Source organism: Centropristis striata, chromosome 12 (assembly GCF_030273125.1).
Source record: "Centropristis striata isolate RG_2023a ecotype Rhode Island chromosome 12, C.striata_1.0, whole genome shotgun sequence".
Taxonomy (NCBI): domain Eukaryota; kingdom Metazoa; phylum Chordata; class Actinopteri; order Perciformes; family Serranidae; genus Centropristis; species Centropristis striata.
In genome coordinates, this window is record NC_081528.1 from 29,151,097 (window position 1) to 29,171,579 (window position 20,483).

The window sequence follows — 20,483 nt, forward strand, 5'->3', positions numbered from 1 at the left end:
AAACATTTCTTCTATTTTGGGCCGTCTTCATGTTTATAAAAGTGTCACGAGATGTCGCTGGAGACCATGCAAAATCTGGTGTTCACGGTTCAGAAACTCCTCCTTAGTTATGACGCTGAGGTAACGTCATCATCTGGCAGTGCTTTGTGAAAATAGCGTACAGAGGAGTGAAGCCCTAAAGAGAGGACGCCGTGTGAGAATGGATACATAAAAAGCTATTTTCCACTTATCGTGGAGAAACCAAAAGGAAGTAACTCGGATTTTTGTCGCTTTGCCTCAACAGCAATGGCTGCTCGGGAACAATGGGATAATATCGGGGGTCTGTTTTTCATCCTGCTTTGTCTCTGCGACTGGTCCGTGGCTCAGATATCCTATTCAATTTCGGAGGAGGTGGATAAAGGGACAGCTGTGGGAAATCTCGCTAAGGATTTAAATCTCAATGTGCAACAACTCCCTTCGAGTGGTCTTCAGATTACCTCTGGGTATAAAAAACGGTATTTCGACATTAATCATGATTCTGGAGTACTTTTCGTTAGCGAGAGGATAGATCGAGAGGAGCTTTGTCCCAAAACGGCAAAGTGCTCTTTAAATATAGAGGCCATATTGAGTAATCCTCGCAGCCTCCATCGAATTGAAGTTGTTATTAATGACATTAATGATAACGCTCCATCTTTCCTGGAAGAAATAACTACGATAGACATGTCTGAGTATTCATATGTCGGAGAAAGGCATCCACTACCGATAGCTCATGATGCAGACGTAGGTGCTAACTCGGTGAAGACTTACAAATTAAACCCGAATGAGCATTTCTCTTTAGATATACAGAACATTGGAGACCAGAGTGTGTCTGCTGAGTTAGTGCTACAGAAAGCATTAGATCGAGAAAAGCAGGCTGTTATTGAACTCACACTGACTGCGATAGATGGAGGGAAACCTCCCAAAACAGGGACTTTACAGATACATGTTAATGTACTGGATGTAAATGACAATTCACCCATGTTCAGTAAATCTCTTTATAAGGTACAGGTAGCTGAAAATACTAATATTGGCACAACGTTATTAACACTAACAGCTACTGATTTAGATGACGGTGTCAACGGTCAAATTGTTTACTCTTTCACAGAAAGGGAACGTTTGAACCCAGACACATTTGCATTGAATAATTATACTGGAGAAATAACCGTAAAAGGTAGTATTGATTATGAGGAAAATCAAGCATATGAGATTCGTGTTCAAGCACGAGATAAAGGCACTCCCCCTCGCTTTGCGCATGGCAAGGTTTTAGTCGAAGTGATCGATGTCAATGACAATGCTCCAGAAATCTCGGTTTCAGCACTGATGAGTCCAGTGAAAGAGGACGCTGAAATAGGCACAGCTGTTGCTATGGTGACTATCACTGATAAAGATGGAGGCAAAAATGGTATGACAAACTGTAAAATTACAGGTTCTGTGCCGTTTAAATTAAAGTCTAACTATAAAAACTATTACTCTTTGTTGGTTGACGGGCTTCTTGACAGAGAAAGTGTTTCTCAGTATAATGTATCAATAACAGCTGCAGATGAAGGGACTCCCTCTCTGTCGAGCACAAGCGTCATTTCGGTTCAAGTTTCCGACGTTAATGACAATCCTCCTCGCTTCCTGGAACCTCAGATTAATGTTTATGTGAAAGAAAATAGCCCGATTGGTACAACTATTCATGTACTAACGACATTAGATTCAGATTTGAATGAAAACGCAAAAGCAACCTACCACTTAATAAACAATTCACCCCAAACCACACAGATAGCCTCAATGGTTAATATCAACTCAGAGACTGGAGATATAATCAACCTGCAGTCTTTTAACTATGAGGAGTTGAAAACGTTTCAGTTTAAAGTTCAGGCCACAGACTCTGGTGTTCCTCCGCTCAGCAGCAACGTGACTGTCAACGTTTTAATTTTGGATGAAAATGACAACAACCCAACAATCCTCGCGCCCTATTCTGAGCACGGCTCCGTTAACAGTGAGAGCATCCCCTATTCTGCTGAAGCGGGATACTTTGTGGCAAAGATCAGGGCTGTAGACGCAGACTCTGGATACAATGCGCTGCTTTCTTATCACCTCTCTGAGCCCAAAGGAAACAACCTCTTCCGGATCGGAACCAGCACCGGAGAAATCAGGACTAAGAGGAGAATGAGTGACAATGACCTGAAAACTCACCCCTTGGTGGTCTTGGTTTCTGATAACGGAGAACCCTCCCTGTCAGCTACTGTGTCTATTGATGTGGTGGTGGTTGAAAGCACAGCTGACATCCAGACTCAGTTCAGACATGTGCCCATAAAGGAGGACAGCTTCTCTGATTTGAACCTGTATCTGCTGATCGCCATAGTGTCGGTGTCAGTCATCTTTCTGCTGAGCCTCATCAGTTTAATAGCTGTCAAATGCCACAGGACAGACGGCAGTTTCAGCAGGTACAGCGCCCCAATGATCACCACCCACCCTGACGGGAGCTGGTCTTACTCCAAGTCTACTCAGCAGTATGACGTGTGTTTCAGCTCAGACACACTGAAGAGTGACGTGGTGGTTTTCCCCGCACCGTTTCCGCCTGCAGATGCGGAACTTATCAGTATTAACGGAGGAGACACTTTTACCAGAACTCAGACTTTACCCAATAAAGAGAAGGTAAGAAAATATGCTACCGATTAACCGCTTCTTTTCTAGTAGCATGTTGAAGTAATATGTTGTAGTATGTAATATTTCATAATCCACGAAGAGTTGAATTCATCAGAACTTTTGTCAGTGCGATAAAAGTTACATTTGGGCGTATGCGATTTTCTGGTCTTTCTGTGACTGTTGTTAATCTCATTGAAATTATTTTTGTATTTTTCACATAATTTTGTAAATGTTAATTACAGTTGCAAAAGTGGATTGACATTGTGTGATTTGGTAGCACTTCAGTTGCATTTTAACAACAGAAAAGGCCTGTCAACATTCATCCTCTCTTAACAGCTTATTTTCAATACAAATTAAATAATGCAGTTGTTGCAGATCTCCACCTGGTGTCACTATAGACCGTAACATCGAGAGTTCCCATTAGTTTTCGTGCTCCTCCCAGTTTCAGATGAAGATTAGTCCTCCCAGGGCTTTGTCACAAAGAGAGAACGAAAGGACAGAGGGAAGATCCGTTTCATCCATGTGCACAATATATTGTTGACGCAGTCTAAGTAGTATTTTTCATCGTTGTAAAATTCGTGACGGGGTTTTCTTGCATTGGATGTACGTTACATCGCCTTATGGGATCATGGCTGCACCAAAGAGGACGTCTATTGTTTCATGTCTGGTGCTTGTGCTTCTGGAGTGTTGCTGGGAAGCGGAGTGTGGGCAGCTCTCGTATTCCGTGAACGAGGAATTGAATCCAGGGACTTCTGTAGGAAATATCGCTAAGGATCTAAACCTCAGCCTCCAGGATTTGGAATCCCGTATGTTTCAGATTGTTACTGGATCAAAAAGAAAATACTTCGAGGTAAATGTAAAGACTGGTGTTCTCTACGTCAATGAGAGAATAGACAGAGAGGAGCTCTGTGGGAAGGCATCAAAATGCACAGTCAGTGTAGAAGCTGTAATAAATAACCCTTTGAAGCTGTATCGCTTAGAAATAAATATACTAGATGTTAACGACAACGACCCGTTATTCACAGAGAAGTCTCAAACTATAGATATAGCAGAGAATACTCTGCCTGGTATGAAATTCGCTTTGTCAGAAGCTATCGATGCAGATGTTGGCAAGAATACCATAAATGCGTTTAAATTAACACCAAATGAATATTTTTCTCTCGCTACAATCAAAGGAGGAGAAAGTGTGTCTGCTGAGTTAGTTTTACAGAAAACGTTAGACAGAGAGAAGCAGCCTGTGATACATCTCACTGTGACTGCTATAGATGGAGGGACTCCACCGAGATCTGGTACGTCACAGGTCATTGTTCACGTTTTAGACAATAATGATAATCCTCCAGTGTTCAGTAGTCCCCTATACAAAACTAGTATATTTGAGAACACGCCAATCGGGACAACTGTGATTATACTCAATGCAACCGACGCAGACGAGGGAACAAACGGTGAAATAGTGTATTCCCTGAGAAATAAAGGGCAGGATCGCATATTAGAGATTTTTCATATTGATCCCACAACGGGTGCGATAACTGTCAGAGCTAAAGTCGATCATGAGGAATATGCAGCGTTCGAGATCCGTGCAGAAGCCAACGATAGAGGTCAGCCACCAATGTCTGCTCATTGTAAAGTGCTGGTAGAAGTAATAGATGTAAATGACAATGCTCCGGAGATTACTGTGACATCACTATTAAATACTGTAAAGGAGGATGCTGATGTAGGTACTGCCATTGCACTAGTATCCGTTCTAGACAGTGATGGCGGTAGACACGGTGAAGTAAAATGTAAAATCTTGAACCAGGTTCCCTTTAAACTGGAGACAAATTACAAAAACTATTATTCTGTAGTTGTTGACGGGGATCTTGACAGAGAAATCACCTCAATATTCAACATCACCATATCGGCTAGCGATGAAGGGAGTCCTCCTCTCTCCAGCACTAGTGTTATTACTGTTCACGTTTCTGATGTAAATGACAACGCGCCTCATTTCTCAGAACCTATGGTTAATGTTTATGTGAAAGAAAACAGTAAAGTTGGGGTAATTATTCAAACGGTATCTGCATCTGATGCTGATATTGACAAGAATGGCCAGGTTAGATATTCATTTTTAGATAACTCTGTGTCCGTGTCGACTATGGTGAATATCAACTCAGAGACAGGAGATATAATCAGTCTGCAGTCTTTTAATTATGAGGAGTTAAAAACGTTTCAGTTTAAAGTTCAGGCCACAGACTCTGGTGTTCCTCCACTTAGCAGCAACGTGACTGTCAACGTTTTAATTCTGGATGAAAATGACAACAACCCAACAATCCTCGCGCCCTATTCTGAGCACGGCTCCGTTAACAGTGAGAGCATCCCCTATTCTGCTGAAGCGGGATACTTTGTGGCAAAGATCAGGGCTGTAGACGCAGACTCTGGATACAATGCGCTGCTTTCTTATCACCTCTCTGAGCCCAAAGGAAACAACCTCTTCCGGATCGGAACCAGCACCGGAGAAATCAGGACTAAGAGGAGAATGAGTGACAATGACCTGAAAACGCACCCCTTGGTGGTCTTGGTTTCTGATAACGGAGAACCCTCCCTGTCAGCTACTGTGTCCATTGATGTGGTGGTGGTTGAAAGCACAGCTGACATCCAGACTCAGTTCAGACATGTGCCCATAAAGGAGGACAGCTTCTCTGATTTGAACCTGTATCTGCTGATCGCCATAGTGTCGGTGTCAGTCATCTTTCTTCTGAGCCTCATCAGTTTAATAGCTGTCAAATGCCACAGGACAGACGGCAGTTTCAGCAGGTACAGCGCCCCAATGATCACCACCCACCCTGACGGGAGCTGGTCTTACTCCAAGTCTACTCAGCAGTATGACGTGTGTTTCAGTTCAGACACACTGAAGAGTGACGTAGTGGTTTTCCCCGCACCGTTTCCGCCTGCAGATGCTGAACTGATCAGTATTAACGGGGGAGATACTTTTACCAGAACTCAGACTTTACCTAATAAAGAAAAGGTAAGCCATGCCTCGCTTTCATGTTAATCTAGTGTATCTTTTTTTAAATTTATTTTTATTTTTTTTTACCTTTGGGTAACATTATGTCTTGTGTTTCATATAGGAGATACAAATATGTTGAAAAAAAAAATAATAGTCAGGCCTCCTGACTGCCCATTATTGAAGTGTTTGTTCAAAAACCGGAAAATAATTAGCATTTATTTCTAATTCTTTTTCGCCTTAATCTAAAAATAATATAATCTGCAGCTAGATCACTGTTAAGACCTTTAAATGAGGCACAACTGGGAGACATACCTATTATTTCGGCGATGTCAAACTTGATTTTAACTGGTTTGATGGCACTTTTACGGACTACAAAGTTGGCAGATGAATTAATGGTAGTTTAAGTACAATAGTTTGTATCTTCCCACTGTTTTTTTTGGCGCATTGATCCTGTACCACATTGAAAAAATGCTTTGGGCCGCTGTCCACGGTGCTGAAAGGAAACTTGTGTTTCTTTTCTCTGTATTGAGGTTTTGGGTGCTGTCCGTGGTGCTGATGATTTGGATTTTTGGTTGAAAGATTATATTTTATATTTTAGTGGTGATTAACTAAATACAGACAAAGGCCAGTTCAAAAAACATAAATACACGTTATCACAATGAAACGCAAGCCCATTTTTTTCAGACTACATATTTCTCTAAGAAGAATTATTTATTATTTCATCGTTGAGCCAAAGTATTCCAAATCCAACCCATACATTTTAGTAGTTTATTCAGCATAGATGTTCTCATTAATAATGTTTACTGTATCAAACATTTCCTTTATTTTGGGCCGTCTTCATGTTTATAAAAGTGTCACGAGATGTCGCTGGAGACCACGCAAAATCTGGTGTTCACGGTTCAGTAACTCCTCCTTAGTTTATGACGCTGAGGTAACGTCATCATCTGGCAGTGCTTTGTGAAAATAGCGTACAGACGAGTGAAGCCCTAAAGAGAGAGGACGCCGTGTGAGAATGGATACATAAAAAGCTGTTTTCCACTTATCGTGGAGAAACCACAAGGAAGAAACTCGGATTTTTTTTATCGCTTTTGCCTCAACAGCGATGGCTGCTCGGGAACAATGGGATAATATCGGGGGTCTGTTTTTCATCCTGCTTTGTCTCTGCGACTGGTCCGTGGCTCAGATATCCTATTCAATTTCAGAGGAGGTGGATAAAGGGACAGCTGTGGGAAATCTCGCTAAGGATTTAAATCTCAATGTGCAACAACTCCCTTCGAGTGGTCTTCAGATTACCTCTGGGTATAAAAAACGGTATTTCGACATTAATCATGAATCTGGAGTACTTTTCGTTAGCGAGAGGATAGATCGAGAGGAGCTTTGTCCCAACACGGTAAAGTGCTCTTTAAATATAGAGGCCATATTGAGTAATCCTCGCAGCCTCCATCGAATTGAAGTTGTTATTAATGACATTAATGATAACGCTCCGTCTTTTCAAGAAGAAATAACTACAATTGATATGTATGAGTCTTCATATGTCGGAGAAAGGCATCCACTACCGATAGCTCATGATGCAGATGTAGGTGCTAACTCGGTGAAGACTTACAAATTAAACCCGAATGAGCATTTCTCTTTAGATATACAGAACATTGGAGACCAGAGTGTGTCTGCTGAGTTAGTGCTACAGAAAGCATTAGATCGAGAAAAGCAGGCTGTTATTGAACTCACACTGACTGCGATAGATGGAGGGAAACCTCCCAAAACAGGGACTTTACAGATACATGTTAATGTACTGGATGTAAATGACAATTCACCCATGTTCAGTAAATCTCTTTATAAGGTACAGGTAGCTGAAAATACTAATATTGGCACAACGTTATTGACACTAACAGCTACTGATTTAGATGACGGTGTCAACGGTCAAATTGTTTACTCTTTCACAGAAAGAGGACGTTTAAACCCTGATAATAAATTTGCCCTTAATGACAACACTGGGGAAATTACCGTAAAAGGTAGTATTGATTATGAGGAAAATCAAGCATATGAGATTCGTGTTCAAGCACGAGATAAAGGCACTCCCCCTCGCTTTGCGCATGGCAAGGTTTTAGTCGAAGTGATCGATGTCAATGACAATGCTCCAGAAATCTCGGTTTCATCACTGATGAGTCCAGTGAAAGAGGACGCTGAAATAGGCACAGCTGTTGCTATGGTGACTATCACTGATAAAGATGGAGGCAAAAATGGTATGACAAACTGTAAAATTACAGGTTCTGTGCCGTTTAAATTAAAGTCTAACTATAAAAACTATTACTCTTTGTTGGTTGACGGGCTTCTTGACAGAGAAACTGTTTCTCAGTATAATGTATCAATAACAGCTACAGATGAAGGGACTCCCTCTCTGTCGAGCACAAGCGTCATTTCGGTTCAAGTTTCCGACGTTAATGACAATCCTCCTCGTTTCCTGGAACCTCAGATTAATGTTTATGTGAAAGAAAATAGCCCGATTGGTACAACTATTCATGTACTAACGACATTAGATTCAGATTTGAATGAAAACGCAAAAGCAACCTACCACTTAATAAACAGTTCACCCAAAACCACACAGATAGCCTCAATGGTCAACATCAACTCAGAGACTGGAGATATAATCAACCTGCAGTCTTTTAACTATGAGGAGCTAAAAACGTTTCAGTTTAAAGTTCAGGCCACAGACTCTGGTGTTCCTCCGCTCAGCAGCAACGTGACTGTAAATGTTTTAATTCTGGATGAAAATGACAACAACCCAACAATCCTCGCGCCCTATTCTGAGCACGGCTCCGTTAACAGTGAGAGCATCCCCTATTCTGCTGAAGCGGGATACTTTGTGGCAAAGATCAGGGCTGTAGACGCAGACTCTGGATACAATGCGCTGCTTTCTTATCACCTCTCTGAGCCCAAAGGAAACAACCTCTTCCGGATCGGAACCAGCACCGGAGAAATCAGGACTAAGAGGAGAATGAGTGACAATGACCTGAAAACTCACCCCTTGGTGGTCTTGGTTTCTGATAACGGAGAACCCTCCCTGTCAGCTACTGTGTCTATTGATGTGGTGGTGGTTGAAAGCACAGCTGACATCCAGACTCAGTTCAGACATGTGCCCATAAAGGAGGACAGCTTCTCTGATTTGAACCTGTATCTGCTGATCGCCATAGTGTCGGTGTCAGTCATCTTTCTGCTGAGCCTCATCAGTTTAATAGCTGTCAAATGCCACAGGACAGACGGCAGTTTCAGCAGGTACAGCGCCCCAATGATCACCACCCACCCTGACGGGAGCTGGTCTTACTCCAAGGCTACTCAGCAGTATGACGTGTGTTTCAGCTCAGACACGCTGAAGAGTGACGTAGTGGTTTTCCCCGCACCGTTTCCGCCTGCAGATGCGGAACTTATCAGTATAAATGGAGGAGACACTTTTACCAGAACTCAGACTTTACCTAACAAAGAGAAGGTAAGATACATAAAGAATTAACCCTATAATCAGTGCATATTTTGTCTTCCATCTACAGCCATAGCTTTTTTTAAGTGAAGGTAAATTCGTCATACGAAGTATTATCAACTCTGGCAATATTCTGATAGATTGTATACAGTTTTAGGTATACCGATCCTGGTTGACGTGAAAGGCGCTCTCCGTGGTGCTGATATCTCTGCCTGCCTCAGTTTTCGGCCCATGGTTGACTTCATATACTTATGGCTAACTGGTATTACACATATCATATCTTATCGGTCGGCATATACATTTTGAAAACTGCAGAACTATTAAAAAACCAAACATTGTTTTTATAGAGGGGGAAAACATGTAACAATGTGGTTTGAGAATTATAATACCATGCCTTGTACTGGATCCAATTTAATACAGGTCGAGGTTCTGTTTCAGACATAGCATTATACACTGGTTTATTCAGTTTCTCTTTATCTTCTTTCTCTGTTGTTACTGTTTTGTTTATGCGACAAACATAATGGTTCACGGAATACGGTCATCGATCCTGTTTTTCTAGTATATCCTTTAAAAAAAAGACCCATGAGAAGTGGTTGGTCATGAGCACACTGTTATATAAAAAGGGAACACAAGATGTCGCTCGAGACCACACATTCAATTGTGTCCATTAATGAGCAAAAACTCCTCCTCCGCTGTCTGTTGAAAAAAAAAAACACCCTGTACGTATTGTAGGGGCTGGGTTAGTAAACCATTTCGCCTGGTATTTTGCTCAGTAAATGATCGAGCTCCCTTGTCTTGTGGATTTTCCCGTTTATTTGCATGAAGGATGTTTGACTGATTTTTTCATCTAAACAAAAGGATGAGTCGTCAACATCAGATAGAGGCCGGATGGATGTTGTACGCCATTCTTCTTTGTTTATCTGACTGGTCTGCAGCTCAGATTTCTTACTCCGTTTCCGAGGAGGTGGACAAAGGCACAGTGGTGGGGAATCTGGGAAAGGATTTAAACATTCATACACAGCAGCTGGAGGAACGGGGATTTCGGATTGTATCGGGATACAGTAAGAATTACTTCGAGGCTAATTTAAGAACAGGAGCTTTGGTTGTTAACGAAAGGATAGACCGTGAAGAGCTTTGTCCGAATCTCCCCAAGTGTTCCTTAAACATAGAGGGACTACTGAGCCATCCTATGAATATATATCGCATTGAGGTCAATATTCTCGACATCAATGACAACGCACCATCATTCCTCGAGCAAACCCATGTGTTTAATATCTCCGAGTCGTCTTCAACGGGAGAAAGGTATCCGCTCCCAACAGCTCAGGATGCAGACACTGGCAGTAATTCAGTGAAATCCTACAAGTTAAGTCCGAACGAGCATTTCTCCATAGATGTGAGCAGCGGGGCAGACAGTGCCTCCGCTGAGCTAGTGCTGCAGAAGGCTTTAGACAGAGAGAAACAACCCACTATTAAACTAACGTTAACCGCTGTCGACGGCGGAAAACCTGTAAGGTCTGGTACTATGCAGATTCTTGTCAATGTAATAGATGTAAATGATAACACGCCATCGTTTAGCAAGCCGCTTTATAAAGTAAAAGTCAGCGAAAATGCACCAAAAGGGACGACTATATTGAGACTAAATGCAACTGATTTAGACGAAGGTCCACATTCAGACATCAGATATTTTTTCATGAACAGAGGAAATGTGAACTCTCCTGAAAAATTCATTGTTAGTCCTGAAAGCGGTGAAATCATTGTGAAGGATAATTTGGATTATGAGGAGAGTAATGCATATGAATTAAGAGTCAGAGCAACAGACCAAGGCGCTTCCCCTCGCAGTGGTTATTCTAAAGTGCTGGTAGAGGTTGTCGATATCAATGACAATGCACCAGAAATCTCTGTAACTTCGCTAATGAGTCCAGTAAAGGAAAGTGCTGAAATTGAAACAGTTGTTGCTTTGGTGACTGTGACTGATAAAGATGGAGGGCAAAATGGCCTCACCGTGTGTAAAATTAAAGACTCAGTCCCCTTTGCATTAAAGTCAAATTACAAAAACTATTACTCTTTGGTAGTTGACGGTCTTCTTGACAGAGAGACTGTATCACAGTACAATGTAACCATTACTGCTACCGATGACGGCAATCCGCCTCTTTCTAGCACTGCTGTGATCACTGTGCACATTTCTGATATTAATGACAACGCGCCACGTTTCCCAGAAACCAATATCAATATTCACGTTAAAGAGAATAGTAAAGTGGGGGAAATTATTACAAGAGCAACTGCACATGATGCAGATGAAAATGAGAATGCTAAATTGACTTATTCATTAATGGATAATTATCCGAAAGGTTTTCCAGTTTTAACATTTGTAAATATAAACTCAGAGACAGGAGATATAATCAGTCTGCAGTCTTTTAACTATGAGGAGTTAAACACTTTTCAGTTTAAAGTTCAAGCCACAGACTCTGGTGTTCCTCCGCTCAGCAGCAACGTAACTGTGAACGTTTTAATTCTGGATGAAAATGACAACAACCCAACAATCCTCGCGCCCTATTCTGAGCACGGCTCCGTTAACAGTGAGAGCATCCCCTATTCTGCTGAAGCGGGATACTTTGTGGCAAAGATCAGGGCTGTAGACGCAGACTCTGGATACAATGCGCTGCTTTCTTATCACCTCTCTGAGCCCAAAGGAAACAACCTCTTCCGGATCGGAACCAGCACCGGAGAAATCAGGACTAAGAGGAGAATGAGTGACAATGACCTGAAAACTCACCCCTTGGTGGTCTTGGTTTCTGATAACGGAGAACCCTCCCTGTCAGCTACTGTGTCTATTGATGTGGTGGTGGTTGAAAGCACAGCTGACATCCAGACTCAGTTCAGACATGTGCCCATAAAGGAGGACAGCTTCTCTGATTTGAACCTGTATCTGCTGATCGCCATAGTGTCGGTGTCAGTCATCTTTCTGCTGAGCCTCATCAGTTTAATAGCTGTCAAATGCCACAGGACAGACGGCAGTTTCAGCAGGTACAGCGCCCCAATGATCACCACCCACCCTGACGGGAGCTGGTCTTACTCCAAGGCTACTCAGCAGTATGACGTGTGTTTCAGTTCAGACACACTGAAGAGTGACGTAGTGGTTTTCCCCGCACCGTTTCCGCCTGCAGACGCGGAGCTGATCAGTATTAACGGGGGAGATACTTTTACCAGAACTCAAACATTACCCAACAAAGAAAAGGTATGTGTTCTACAATGTTCAGGATTGTGCTTTTAGTTTTAAATTGCAATGATTTACAAATGTTGCTATACGATTTAAGTGTAGTTGTGCATAAATCAACAGAACCTGAGTAAAAGTGGTAGCAATAGCTCCCAATTTAAATGCGATTTCAGACGTTCACGTGAGCACATATTGTGGTTAAAAAAGGAACAAACAGAAATTGCGATCAGCGATGGAATTCAGCTACCAATGTTGCAATACTTTAAAGACAGGGCACCCATTTCCTTTGGTATATTTTAGTCTATTTTAGGTACTGAGATTGCCTGCGAAAAAAGGACTGATTGATAGTGCTGGCTCTACACCCATCATGTCGTTTATAGCCTGTTCAGCGCTCTCCGTGGTCCTGAAATGAGTCCGTGAAACTTATGAATTTTGCAAACTATCGGGATCCATCTATTGGTAAACAATATACATTGTTTAAGTTTAAATAAATAGAGTTGAGTAATTACAGTATAATATGTGTATTATTTAATGCATTTGTTGGTTGACTGTTGCTTTTGATTATTATTCTATGCAAGTTACATGTACTTGAAATTCCCTAAACTCTAATTCTCTTGAATTTTTTGTCAGGATAGTCTGCATCACTGGTACACTGTCATACTATGGGACGGCTCCTGAAGTTTACACATTTGCATTAGAGAAAGGACATGAATTTATGTCAAAAACAACGATTGGTTACTGCTTTTATATACTGAAGTTAATTTATGTGCCAACGATTGAAATATGACATATTTTTATGTTATAGAAAATAATAGGGATAACACATAACTGTAACTGACATATACCTTGAATTATCCGACACTGACCACATGATGTCGCTGGAGACCACAGATATGATAATTATAATATGTGTAGAACTCCTCCCTGCACGGGAAACCTAAAACCGTCATTGACCATCAGTTAAGAAAGACACTGGGATTGTGGGGAGAGGGGCTGCTGCTGCTGCTACTCGAGAATCGTGTTTTTGACGGATATTTTCTTCTATTGGAAATACATGATCATCAGGATTCAGTATCTATTGTACAACGATGGGGAATGAGGACTATGCTTGGATTCGTATTGTTGTACTGCTGTGTTTTTGTGACCGGTCTGCTTCGCAGTTATCTTACTCCATTTCCGAGGAGGTGAACAAAGGCACCGTAGTGGGGAATATTGCAAAGGATTTGAACTTGAATGTACAGGATCTAGAAGACAGGGATCTACGTATTGTTTCGGGATACAGTAAGAAATATTTTGACGTTAATTTGCGGACCGGGAGCCTCTTTGTTGATGAGAGGATAGACAGAGAGGAGCTTTGTCCGAACACGGCACAATGCTCCCTAAGAATACAGGCTGTTTTAAGCAATCCGATGAATGTACACCGCATTGAGGTCAGTGTTTTAGACATAAATGATAATTCTCCAGAATTCCTTGAACCGGCATATTCGTTAAACATATCCGAATCAATGTCACCTGGAGAACGGTATCTTCTCCCAATAGCAGAAGACGCGGACATAGGCAGCAACACAGTGAAGAGCTACAAGCTGAGCCAAAATGAATATTTCTCTCTTGATGTGCAGAGCGGTGGAGAACACGGTGTGTCTGCGGAGTTAGTGTTGCAGAAAGCTTTAGATCGAGAAAAACAGCCTATTCTTAAACTGACTCTGACCGCTATGGATGGGGGAAAACCTGCGAGAACGGGTACATTACAGATAAATGTAAATGTTGTCGATGCGAATGATAATACACCAATTTTTAGCAAATCGCTGTATAAAGTACGCGTGCGTGAAAATACTTCAAGCGGAACAGTGGTAATCAAGTTAAATGCAACAGATTTAGACGAGGGCATGAACAGTAAGATCCTGTATTCACTGATCAAACGAGGAAATTCTGATCCATCCAATATGTTTGATCTAAATCCAGAAACAGGTGAAATCACTGTGAAGGGCACACTAGATTATGAAGAGACGCCTGCTTATGAAGTTAGAGTACAAGCTATGGATCAAGGCACCTCTCCTCGTAGTGCACATGCTAAACTGCTGATAGAGATAATTGATGTGAATGACAATGCCCCTGAACTATCTGTGACGTCACTCATGACCCCAGTAAAAGAAGATGCAGAACTGGGGACAATAGTTGCTTTGGTTACAGTGAGTGATAAAGATGGAGGTAACAATGGTGTAACTAACTGTAAGGTAGTTGGTTCTGTTCCGTTTAAACTGAAGTCCAACTACAAAAATGACTATTCATTAGTAGTAGATGGACCACTGGACAGAGAAAACACTTCTCTTTATAATGTCACTATTACAGCCACAGATGAGGGAAGTCCACCTCTGTCCAGTAACAGGATCATTACTGTTCATGTTTCTGATGTCAATGATAACGCCCCTCGATTCACGGAGCCTGTGATTAATGTTTATGTGAAAGAAAATAGTCCCATAGGCTCTGTTATTTATACAATAAAGGCATTTGATCCTGATGTGGATAGTAATTCAAGATTAACTTACACATTGTTAGACGGCTATCCAAAAAACATTCCCATTTCATCAATCTTAAATATAAACTCAGAGACAGGAGATATAGTCAGCCTGCAGTCTTTTAACTATGAGGAGTTAAAAACGTTTCAGTTTAAAGTTCAGGCCACAGACTCTGGTGTTCCTCCGCTCAGCAGCAACGTGACTGTCAACGTTTTAATTCTGGATGAAAATGACAACAACCCAACAATCCTCGCGCCCTATTCTGAGCACGGCTCCGTTAACAGTGAGAGCATCCCCTATTCTGCTGAAGCGGGATACTTTGTGGCAAAGATCAGGGCTGTAGACGCAGACTCTGGATACAATGCGCTGCTTTCTTATCACCTCTCTGAGCCCAAAGGAAACAACCTCTTCCGGATCGGAACCAGCACCGGAGAAATCAGGACTAAGAGGAGAATGAGTGACAATGACCTGAAAACTCACCCCTTGGTGGTCTTGGTTTCTGATAACGGAGAACCCTCCCTGTCAGCTACTGTGTCTATTGATGTGGTGGTGGTTGAAAGCACAGCTGACATCCAGACTCAGTTCAGACATGTGCCCATAAAGGAGGACAGCTTCTCTGATTTGAACCTGTATCTGCTGATCGCCATAGTGTCGGTGTCAGTCATCTTTCTGCTGAGCCTCATCAGTTTAATAGCTGTCAAATGCCACAGGACAGACGGCAGTTTCAGCAGGTACAGCGCCCCAATGATCACCACCCACCCTGACGGGAGCTGGTCTTACTCCAAGTCTACTCAGCAGTATGACGTGTGTTTCAGCTCAGACACACTGAAGAGTGACGTAGTGGTTTTCCCCGCACCGTTTCCGCCTGTAGACGCTGAGCTGATCAGTATTAACGGAGGAGACACTTTTACCAGAACTCAGACTTTACCTAACAAAGAAAAGGTAGGCTATAGTTTGCAATTAATGTATCAGTAATTCATAATGGATAAAACAGCTTTATCTGAAATGCAATTGTATTATTTTGCTTCTCATTGGTGCAAAGTACTTTGATACACCATGTTGTGCAAGTGTGGATGAATATGAAGTCAATTCTGCTTGAACTTGTAGTACTGTCAGAATTTTGCCCATATTGTTTACTCTTGTCTTTAGCCTAAACCTCTCTATCAGAACACTACAAACAGAATGTAGTTTCGACTACTATTTTCCACAACTATTTAGTCTCGGAAATACTGGAATAGCCGAGCTGTTTTAATGGTCTTAGTGGGCAATGTGGCGAAGAATCTCTTTAAAATATCTCTTGTGGGGATGCTGACTAGGTAGCAGTTTTGTCTGAGTTTAAACAGCGCTGGCCATGGTGCTGAACATACTTTCATGCAAGGGTGGATGAATATGAAGTCAATGCTGCTTTTGAAGTTTGTGGCAAAATTGTGTTTTCACAACTTTGGATTTCAAAGCAACTTTGCCATGAACCCGCTCCTTTGTTCCATTAGGAAAAATCTCAACAGCATATGCCACAGTACCCTCAGCAGCTCCTTAATTGTATTGATATATAGCACTTATCATGGTGCTGAACTTAATGATGTTTGGTGCCACTGTTATTCTGCTCTCAATTGTAACACTTGTCTGAAGATATCTCTTTGAAATTTAACATGTTATGAAATGGCACTCTCCGTGGTGCTGAAATCAGAATTTTAACATATGGTGTCTGTGCTGTTTTACTATAAAGGAAGTACCTTTTTGGGTATTACTATCATTAACACATTACTATTATTATGGTTGTTTACTCAAGGACTTTATCTTGTCTTGCAATTCCATAAGTTAATCTTATCGTCATTATTTATTTTTTGGATACACGGACACTGACTTTTGAGTTTACTGCTCTAGCTTTGGAAATGTCTATCAATGAATAGTTGTAGCACTCTGAATATCTAACTTAATGTTTTAAATCCTAATCATTGGTATTAATGCATATATATGGTTAAATTTGCCCATGATTTGAGGTCAGTCATTATGAGGTTGGGCTGTATTTGAAGCCCCTAACAACAGTATTTGTGAACTCTATTTGAAACTCGATATGATCAAGAATAATACAACCTTACCCATCATTCACCACATGATGTCGCTGGAGACCACAGATTGAAATGTTACTTTTTATCTAAAACTCCTCCTCCGTGGATGGTAAAAATGAAATCGTCATCGGCCATTATAACCTCGGAGGCACTCGGTTGTGTTGCGAGGAGAAAGGCTGGAGCTTAGACAGAGCAGTTTCCTCGGAAGGAATTATCTGTACGGGGATTTATGATTGACTCGGTTCAGCACTTTTATTGCACCAAGGATGTATGTGCGACGACAAAATGAACACGCCTGGATCCATATTGTTGCGCTGCTGTGTCTTTGTGACTGGTCTGTCTCTCAGATATCTTACTCCATCTCCGAAGAGGTGAACAAAGGCACCGTGGTGGGGAATATCGCAAAGGATTTAAACCTCAACGTGCAAGATCTGGAAAATAGAGACCTACATATTGTATCAGGATACAAGAAGAAATATTTCAATGTGAATTTGCGCACCGGAAACCTCTTTGTTGACGACAGAATAGACAGAGAAGAGTTTTGTCCAAATACGGTAAAATGCTCCTTGAAAATACAGGCTGTTCTAAACAATCCAATGAGTGCACATCGAATTGAAGTAAATGTTTTAGATATAAATGACAACTCGCCTGTTTTCATTGAAAAATCGCATTTATTTAATATCTCAGAATCGTTGTCACTGGGAGAGCGATTTTTTCTACCAATAGCGGAAGATGCGGACATGGGAGGCAACACAGTAAAGACTTACAAGCTAAGCCAAAATGAACATTTCTCTCTTGATGTGCAGAGCGGTGGAGAACACGGTGTGTCTGCTGAGTTAGTTTTGCAGAAAGCTTTAGACAGAGAGAAACAGCCAGTTATCACACTCCTCTTGACAGCTGTAGATGGAGGAAAACCTGCTAGATCGGGAACATTGCAGTTAACTGTTAATGTTATAGATGTAAATGACAATACGCCGATATTTAGTAAATCTCTGTATAAGGCGCGTGTCAGTGAAAATGCGATTCCAGGAACACGAGTCATTAATTTAAATGCAACAGATTTAGACGAGGGCATAAACAGTAAGATCTTATATTCCTTTATCAAACGAGGAAATACTGATCCATCCAATATGTTTGATCTAAATCCAGAAACAGGTGAAATCACTGTGAAGGGCACACTAGATTATGAAGAGACGGCTGCTTATGAAGTTAGAGTACAAGCTATGGATCAAGGCCCCACTCCACGTAGTGCACATGCTAAACTGCTGATAGAGATAATTGATGTGAATGACAATGCCCCTGAAATATCTGTGACGTCACTGATGACGCCAGTAAAAGAAGATGCAGAACTGGGGACAATAGTTGCTTTGGTTACAGTGAGTGATAAAGATGGAGGAAACAATGGTGTAACTAACTGTAAGGTAGTTGGTTCTGTTCCGTTTAAACTGAAGTCCAACTATAAAAATGACTATTCATTAGTAGTAGATGGACCACTGGACAGAGAAAACACTTCTCTTTACAATGTCACTATTACAGCCACAGATGAGGGAAGTCCACCTCTGTCCAGTAACAGGATCATTACTGTTCATGTTTCTGATGTCAATGATAACGCCCCTCGATTCACGGAGCCTGTGATTAATGTTTATGTGAAAGAAAATAGTCCCATAGGCTCTGTTATTTATACAATAAAGGCGTTTGATCCTGATGTGGATAGTAATTCAAGATTAACTTACACATTGTTAGACGGCTATCCAAAAAACATTCCCATTTCATCAATCTTAAATATAAACTCAGAGACTGGAGATATAGTCAGCCTGCAGTCTTTTAACTATGAGGAGTTAAAAACGTTTCAGTTTAAAGTTCAGGCCACAGACTCTGGTGTTCCTCCGCTCAGCAGCAACGTGACTGTAAATGTTTTAATTCTGGATGAAAATGACAACAACCCAACAATCCTCGCGCCCTATTCTGAGCACGGCTCCGTTAACAGTGAGAGCATCCCCTATTCTGCTGAAGCGGGATACTTTGTGGCAAAGATCAGGGCTGTAGACGCAGACTCTGGATACAATGCGCTGCTTTCTTATCACCTCTCTGAGCCCAAAGGAAACAACCTCTTCCGGATCGGAACCAGCACCGGAGAAATCAGGACTAAGAGGAGAATGAGTGACAATGACCTGAAAACTCACCCCTTGGTGGTCTTGGTTTCTGATAACGGAGAACCCTCCCTGTCAGCTACTGTGTCTATTGATGTGGTGGTGGTTGAAAGCACAGCTGACATCCAGACTCAGTTCAGACATGTGACCATAAAGGAGGACAGCTTCTCTGATTTGAACCTGTATCTGCTGATCGCCATAGTGTCGGTGTCAGTCATCTTTCTGCTGAGCCTCATCAGTTTAATAGCTGTCAAATGCCACAGGACAGACGGCAGTTTCAGCAGGTACAGCGCCCCAATGATCACCACCCACCCTGACGGGAGCTGGTCTTACTCCAAGTCTACTCAGCAGTATGACGTGTGTTTCAGCTCAGACACGCTGAAGAGTGACGTAGTGGTTTTCCCCGCACCGTTTCCGCCTGCAGATGCGGAGTTGATCAGTATTAACGGAGGAGATACTTTTACCAGAACTCAGACTTTACCCAACAAAGAAAAGGTAGGCCCTGTGTGCTGAATGCTTGAAAACGTACCAATGGTATCATAAAAAATATATTTGCATTCCCTCATTGCAGGTCTCAATATTTACAATATTTTTATTAAAAAACGTACATACGTAAAACGGTATTCAGTTCGTGAAACAACAAAGTACTACCCCACATTAATTTCGCTTGTTTTCACAGAAACCAATATAAACTTTCACTACTTGCTGAAGATCTATTTAACATAACTTATTTCCTGTTCAACACACGTGCCACTTGTTCTCTGCCTAAACTGATCTGTGCCAAAATAACCAGCTTCAATTTTCAATTTTTTCAGCTCGTGTTTTATAGATGGACATCGAACTTGTTTATTCCAGGTATATACATAGAGCTCTCCGTGGTGCTGAACTTTGTTTTGTGCCATTCTTGTTAAAAAAAGTATTGTGATAGAATTTATTTGGCGATTTAATGATTCAAGCTTGTCTTGTCGAATGGGTTCAATAGATTGCTGAGCTTGAAACCTCGTCGTTCTGCTGTGATCCAACATCCTCCTGATATTGAACGCAGTAAAAAGGCGCTGTCCGTGGTGCCCAACTTCGTGTTACTAATATGCAAGTTCTGTAAAATCCTTCTGAATCAAAGTAGTTTATTTAATTTATGGCTCAATATGGTACATACAACTATTGTAATTACACTCTGATATTACGTTAGAATTAATTTTGTCCCTTGATATATTTCATGATTTGCCCTTTACAATAGCTGTCTGCCACGAAAATATTTAGCTTCTCCATCGATTCTAAATTCTCACACTTTCCATTTTTTTAAATATTGTTTACATATGAGCCTAAACCAGATATTGTTTGCAAGTCATGATATTTTGAATTATTGGACTCTGTTTTATGCTGGACTGTATTTCCTTGCCTATCATTCACCACATGATGTCGCATGAGACCAT

The 20,483-nt window shown here is 41.4% G+C and overlaps 1 protein-coding gene across 12 annotated transcripts in view; it reads left to right on the plus strand.

The window, feature by feature from the left end:
* Positions 1-20,483, plus strand: part of LOC131981495 (protocadherin alpha-C2-like) — a 131,910-nt gene that overhangs the window by 61,378 nt on the left and 50,049 nt on the right. Inside the window, exon 1 of one of the 12 annotated variants that reach the window (XM_059345798.1) lies at positions 192-2,661. The exons of 6 other annotated variants lie outside the window; for them this stretch is intronic. In XM_059345798.1, coding sequence (XP_059201781.1) covers positions 286-2,661 — 2,376 coding nt within the window. In that variant the 5' untranslated portion in view covers positions 192-285. 5 more of the 12 variants (XM_059345791.1, XM_059345796.1, XM_059345800.1 and 2 more) reach the window with 5 other exon arrangements.